At 31.9% G+C, this 7,831-nt stretch overlaps 1 protein-coding gene across 1 annotated transcript; it reads left to right on the top strand.

Moving 5' to 3' along the window:
* Positions 1-1,916: 1,916 nt before the first annotated feature.
* LOC141720297 (cell differentiation protein rcd1-like) lies at positions 1,917-6,842 on the top strand. The gene is made up of 9 exons (XM_074522641.1): positions 1,917-2,129; positions 2,901-2,972; positions 4,109-4,198; positions 4,441-4,483; positions 4,951-5,060; positions 5,371-5,475; positions 5,912-6,102; positions 6,312-6,384; positions 6,738-6,842. Exons 1-9 carry the CDS (start codon positions 1,917-1,919, stop codon positions 6,840-6,842), a joined length of 1,002 nt encoding a protein of 333 aa, XP_074378742.1.
* The last annotated feature ends 989 nt before the right edge of the window (positions 6,843-7,831 follow it).

Below are 7,831 nucleotides of genomic sequence, written 5' to 3'. Positions count from 1 at the left end.
TAAATTTAACGGTTATCTTGGATGGAAAGTCATTAACGGGGTGCAAATAGAAGAGAAACTAATTTTATGGGGTGCAAGTTGACAGAGAAAATAATGTAGACTGAAATCGCAAAAATAAAAATAAAAGTGGATTACGAACTGCCAATTACTAAAATAAAAAGAACTTATTATTGAATAACACACAAGTCAAAGATTTTTAAAATTGAAATCCAAATTAAATATGTCGATTCATTTATATCAATATATTTGATTTTAACAGCTTGCTTTAAAATATTATAATCCATGATTTTAAAGCGAATTGGTAGCGGTTAAAATTTTCGTGAGACTGGGCTGTTGAGTTCTCGTTAATTTTAGGTCTTGTGACCACATGGGTTTTTTAGTCTGGGTTTTACCATCTATCACTAGATCTATATTAGCAAACAAATTAAAAAAAGTGCATTTCAAAAGCAAAAAAAAATTAAAAAATAACATTGACGAGTACCCCCGTCCTACCCAATTATTTACATCGGGTTTGAGTATGAAGGTTAAAAAAATTGTAAATTAATGATAAAAAGTAATATTCTAAAATTCTCGATTAGACCCATCAATCCACCATTAATCCTATACAAAGTACTACACTAATTGATTTTTGAAATATTTGAATAGAATCCTCACATAATGTGTTGGATTCATCAAATTTTGATTGGAAACTCTGGTTCAAATCTGCGAATTTATTAAACATGTTAGTATAGTTCAAAATTTATATCCGTTAAACCTAAATTTTTTACAGTTGTTTCAAAAATTATTGTAAATATTGATAGCTGAAATTAACTGGAATAAATTTATCTTTTTCATAAATTTTAAGGCAAAATAATAGATTCCATTTATGTAATGAAATACAATCAAAATGTCATTGAAATCGCACTTTTATGTATTTTGAAAAATTAACGTAAATATTATCATTGACAATTTTACTTCCATAGGTGATTAAGAACATTATAATTTATTAATTACTTTGCTTGAATAAATAATAATTACTACAATTTTTAAATTATTTCCATATATTAGTATTACTTGGGGATCTTGAATTAGAAATTCTCATTAAAATCTGCAAATTTTTAAAACAACATTTCATTTAGGTTTCAAATTTTAAAAAACTTCTTTTTTTAAATATTTATACCATGTATAAACTTTATAGCCGTTTCTACACTTATTAATTGATTGTTACAAGTTGGTTGGAAAAAAATTGATTTTAACGTTAAATTAACTGCAAAATACTGGAGTTTATTTAAGTAACGAATACGATCAAATATCATTATGTATCTTGAAATATATGTCTGTTGATATTACATTATTACCATCATGTACGATTTAACTTATATAAGTTATTTAAAAAATCATATTTTCCAATTATTGTTTATTAATTACCGTGATGGTACAAACAACAATTGGTATAAATTTATACATGTATAAGATTGCTCATAGATTTTAAAATTTTTGTGCAACCTTATTTATATAGCATAACAAAATTTTTTTCCCAAACTACCCCAAATTATTTGATGCAAAACATGAAAAATCTTACAAATATTTAATCACAAATTTACAGGTAAAAGGTAAGAATGAGGTATGTAAAGTGTGGGTTTAGGTCCAATACCATGAACCGCTAACGTCCCCTAGAAATTGTTTTTCCTGTGACCACGTGTAATAAAACAATTGGTCAGTTTCCAAATAACTGCAAAAAGGATACGTCCAGCACCCAATCCTAGGTACACAGCAGTGACTCTAGCAAAATGAAAAATCTTATAAATACCGAAAAAATATTCATTCCTACAGCCTCCAATATATTGCCGCATCTTTAGTTCAGTGTTCTTTTCCTACACAACATAACAGCAGCAGCCATCTTGTTCAGTTCATATCTAGGGTTTTTGTCTGAAACAATGTTGAATCTCCCTGACTCTCTTTATCCTGATCCGATACAAGGTGACAACACTGTTATGTCGAATGGTGGTGCACCTGCTAACAACAATGGTCCCTGTGATGGTGCTAGCAAAGCTATTGATTGGCCTTCTGCTAGTGTAGAGGACTTGGTTGTGTTGCTTCGAGAACCTGAGCATCGCGAAAAGGCCATTTCATCTCTTACTCAGATTAAGGTCCATCATTTTTCTTCATTTATGAAGATTTTTGTTTGTTTTATGTACATTTTTGTTTGTTTGTGTATGTTGTTAGGTGGAAAAAATTGATCTGTAATTGTAAATTCATAAATGATGTTTTTAATACATGATTGGATGCATTTTTTGTGTTTAAGCTTATTTAACGTGGCTGGTTAGAAATGATTGATGATTAATTATGATTAGAGTTATCTTTTATATTTGTGTGTCTTGATTAGAAGTAATTGACAATAGATCTGAGTTTTTAAAGAGTTTAAATTATGCATTCATATGTTGAAATACAAGTTAAATTGTGGCCTTGTCATGATTTTATGATGTCTATGCTGGTCATTTCATTTTCATAAAGTCTGGTTTAATCGACCAGGGATTATGTAAACCAGATATCGTTTGATTTCATTCTTTATGTGGTTCATACACAAACATAGATCGATATTTATTTGTAATCAGTCTGATTTATGAAAGTATCTCTTCAATCGGAATGTGCAAATATATATCTTTGTATGCACGAAATGTCACTTTTACGTGGATTCTTTCGATATTTTGTAGTTTTACATTTTATTTAGAACAATAAGTATGTGCAGAGAAATGATGATCTTGACTCGCCTAAATGACTGTATAGTATCATTTAAGTTTGCTTGTTAGAAGTTTAAAGTGCAGTCCAGCCTGCAGAGTCAAATTATTTACACTCTATGTTCTAATGTCTATTGGGTGATATAGTATATTTCATTTCTAACATGTGATTTATCAATACAGAAACAGGGAAGAATTCAAGATTTGGCCCTCCACATTTGGCGGTCAATCAGTACGGTTTTCTTACTCCTATCGGTATGCACAATGACTTGGGTCTACCAAATGCTTTGCATTGATCAAACTAAATGTATTTGTTTTAATAGCTTGCTTAAGTTTATATCATGTCGTGAATTCTTTTTATTAACTTCTAATTTTGGTTAACATTAACAATAAAAGTTCCTGTTTTGATTTGAGTTTCTTCCTCAGATCTTAATACTGAAGTGGACTACTAAACCAAAATGGCAGTATCTAGGTTACATTGTTATATTTGATCTTCTCAAGTCCGGAGTCCCCCAGTTATATAGTATTTAATCAATATTTCGTGATTAATGATCCTTATTCTTTCTTGTCTTTTGAAATGATTATACTTGTTTGTGAATCCCTTGATCCTTGTGTCCGATACTATGACATGCACATCCCCTCATCGGATAGGGGATTAATCCTGAATCCTAATTTTGATTCTTTCCCCACAATTTGTAATCAAAATTTCTGTTAACCGCCTACTTTCCTAAAATTAAGTATCAGTTTTTGTTAGTAAATACAAACGTATTATGCTAGTGTTCATTTTTGCATAAATTAAAATATTTTACCTGTATTTTGTGTTTTAGATCAATAAATTATGCATTTGATTAAATTTGCTTATAGTTTGTGGTTTTTTTAACAAGATTGAATATATGTAACATGAAATCTAGAGAAAATCTATATTTCTATATGTCGTGTCCCCCGCACCCGAATTCCCATATTATTATATTTATTTATTAGATTTTTGTCCACGCACCTCAGCACTTCTGCACCCGTATCCTTGTTTGTCAGTTGCCCAAGAAATCTTTCATTGAACTAATGAGAAGATTTGCGGAGATCTCAAATATTTTGGAAATTTGAAATTTTGAAACCCAAAAATCTGGAAAATAGGCATTGTAAGGAAGTTCTGCAACTTTTATGTCACACGTCTTAGAGAAGTCCTACCCTTAAGATCAAGTTGCATCACATCTGAATCAGAACTTGATACAATTTATGAAATCCGCACATGATGGTCATTGGAATCATTTAAATGATTTACTACTTTGTTTGACAAGCTCAGCTTTGTGGTTTTTATTGGGTATTCTATCTATTCAAATGAGAATGTTGTGTTTTACAGTTGGTGATTAATGGAATTATCTTCTTTATTGCAGGAAGTATTATCTATATACAAGTCATTAACACCTGAGAAACTTACTATGAAAGATTCAAGTAAAGTTTGTGATGTACTTGTTTTGTTTGAGGTCATTTCCGCTCCTTTAATTTCCTTTTCTAGTGGTATTAACTTTGTAATGTATTTGCTTTATATGTTCGATTTCCTAATTTTCAAACTTTTTTCTTATCAAATTTATTTTTACTTATCAAATTTATTATCTATATACATCAAATTTATTTTTACTTATGCAGGAGCCATAGCTGGTACTCTATGTACTTAAAAATTATGTATGCAACTCTAATATCAAAGTGTATTTTCTATTGAATGCAGTGCTTTGCCACTCACCCTCAAACGAAGATGCAGTTCCTTAATGGTATTTTTCTGCACTTTCTGAAAGCTATGTGACTTGTTTCTGTTAATGTATTCAGTATTTATATTAGTCTTCTTCAACATAGTTGGATGTATCCACAGTTATAGCTTCTTCTCACCAAATGATATAAGCTAATTTTATTCTATAACTTTTGCTGATTTCTTGATGTCTGATATTGCTACTTAAAGACCACACAAGATATTGTCGAACTTGACGTGTTTTGATATATAAATGCATTCACTTTTTATTTCAAGCTGGTATCATTTGTTTATGTGAACACCAAAGAAACAGGACACTGAGGTGAAATCAAGGATTCAGTTGAAGTTACAAGTTTGTTACATATATTCTGGGATGAGGATTTTGCATAACTTATTCAAATATTGTTATTAACTGATTTTAATAGGATAATTAAGGAGCTAGATAAGGTTAATCGTAGACAGACTTGTATTAACTTACTTCTGTCCTTGCAGTTCAGATACATTGTTACTTGTACCCTTTCTTGGAGACTGAAGAAACGAGCAAGCCATTCCAGTACCTAAGGCTAATGAGCTTGGGGGTCATTGGTGGTCTTCTGAAGGAGGTACAATTCCACTCTAAATCAATACAAGATACCTTCAATTTTTTATACTTTTAGCCATTTGAATTATTAAAACAGCTAAGCACCAGTAACCTTGCATGGAAGTATTTTCTCATTGCTAGTTGCTACCCGCCCTTTCAAGTTTCAGCTCTGAATTGAATGCAATGTTGAGATGAATTAGCTTAATCAGAACAATAGTTGAAGAAAATGTCCATTAATTCTTACCAGATTACATATCAATTTGCTTTAATATGATCTGATATGCCTATAAGGTTCTACTCCAAATATCATCCGAATCTTCTCTACTATGCAGGTAGGCGACCCTTCGACAAAGGTTGCTGTTCACTGTTTGCTTGAATCAGGACTCTTCCCTTTGTGTCTAAAATCCATAGAATATGGAAACGAACTTTCACAATCAGTAAGTGTCCATTAAAATTTGAACTCAACATTCTTTTGCTTCCAAGCATTTTTTACTGCAATATATCACCTTACATGTAAGACAGTACAGAGTATGTAATTTGGTTACTAAAAATTTCAAATTAATCTCCCTTTCTAGTGTTTCTGCTAGGTGTTTATTGAAAAAGGGATTTTTAGTTAATACTCCATGTTTCGTATTAATACATATCAAGTCGACTTGATGAACATCTAATATTTTGGTGTTGATGAACATTATTACCCAGCCATATATAAATCATAAGGTTTATATTGCATGGCATAGACTTGATCGTCCTAGTAAGAACCTGAGCAAATAATTCCGAAACAATTCCGGTACACCATCAAAATATAAATAGATCGACACCCATAGTTAATTGGCTCTTTAAACTCACTCTGAACACTTGTATATGGCTATACAGACTGCATCTTGGATAATGTCAAGAATAATGATGCAAGAGCAGGGACTACAGTATTGCTGTGAGCCTGCAAACCGGTTGTGTGCAATCATGAAGGTTTATAATGACGTAATTGAAAAGATGCAGGATGAACCGTCTTCTTTAGTTTTGAAGAATATTATTCAATGTTATGTCATACTGTCCAATGATCCAAGGTTAGCCAGCAACCTTTGTAAGCATATCTTCCAAGCTGTTGTGTGTTTCTATTGTTATATCGTTCCTATAGTTATTGTCTTATTGATTTAGAACTTGTGTAAAAAATGTCTCTGACCAAGCACCGGATAGCTTGAGAGTGGTTTTATGTCCCTTGGGGTGGTCTGGTTGTTGTACTTAACAAACATAATTTGATGTGATTCGAATGCAGCAGGGGCTGTCTCCTCCTCAGAAGCTTCATTCCGCCAATACTGACGACTGCCCCATATATTGAAGCCCTTCGTGTAAGTCCATCCAGATGATCTCCTATATACATGTAAAAATGTGGACTCTATTCTGGCACAAAACAGCAAATTTCACTACCAAAATCCAAGTTTAGAAAAAAAAAATTCTCTATTACGCATAAATACTGGAGGCACACAGTATTTGCAATTGTGTATGCCTCAGCAACTTCTATGGGCATCCCTAGTTGCACAACAAAACCGACATCAATACTTCTATATACACTACTCCTCGTTTTGAATATGACATAATTTTCTACATGAGTTTTTGTCCCGAGGAAAGTGTCACAAGTACACACACTAATGTATCTTAAATGTTCTTATCTAATATCTAATTTTCTATACATATTATGCAGGCACGCCCTGTAACCTTAAAAAATTTGCAAAATTTGTTTCAAAAGCTATCGATGGGATGGGGGCCAAATGCAGAAGCGGTAGGTTCCTCACATCTTGATCGCTAATATAGCTCATATTTGCTAGCTCTTTCCTTTCGTTATACAAGGGAAATTAAGAATTCCCTCATAGATCTCATAAACCTTTTAATTTAGCTATCATGTTAACAATATTTTTTGTAGAACAATTATATCTCCAAGTTGCAAAATAATACATGATAAACAATCATAAAATGCCCCTATCCAGCTGATTCATGTGGTTAGCTGATGATATTTTGGTGTTTATTTTTCTCCTTTTACGCATTTTTTTTATTTGCTTTAGTCATCTTCTTGAATTACAGGCATGAACTCATTGAGTGTCACTATTGATCAACGCTCTCTCTGAACTCTGATGATTGAGATCATGAAAAAATATTGTTATGTTCAAAGATTAAAAAGAATAGATATAGTACATAAAATATTATTACCATTAATAAATTTCTTTATGATTTATAAACAATATGTTGAGATTTTTCTAAACTAAAACCATCTATTGAGGACTTGAGGTGTCAAGAAATAAAAAATCATTTATTTGCATCAAGCTTTCAGTCTCAAGCATGTAAATAACAGTTACATTTGAGATATCAAGACATGTGCATCTTTTTCTACAAAAGAAAGGTTGTAACTGAAGATAATATACGTAAAAGTAAATAACAGACACACACTTGATTTACTGAAATGGACTGAAATAAAACTACTTGAATTAGAAGTGCATACAGATTACATATAATCAAAAACTAACAGCTATCCAAGACTCCTACAAACTAGGAACTACACTGCTACTTTTCCTCCACTAGACTCCAACAACTCGCCACCTCCTGATGACTTATTCTTCTGAGCGATATACACGCTGCTTATTCATTACATGAAGTGGACTTGGACTACGTTTAGATTACTAAGCCCAGCAAAGCCCAACATACTCTCCCTTAATCTAAACGTATTCATGGACGATCAGTAAAGCCCAGCTCCTGCTTTATCTTTGACACCGAGTAACTTCCTCATTTTCTCAAACTTCCCCA

Source organism: Apium graveolens, chromosome 4 (assembly GCF_009905375.1).
Source record: "Apium graveolens cultivar Ventura chromosome 4, ASM990537v1, whole genome shotgun sequence".
NCBI classification, from domain to species: domain Eukaryota; kingdom Viridiplantae; phylum Streptophyta; class Magnoliopsida; order Apiales; family Apiaceae; genus Apium; species Apium graveolens.
The sequence above is the reverse complement of the archived record's forward strand: the minus strand, read 5'-3'. Positions and strand labels throughout refer to the sequence as shown.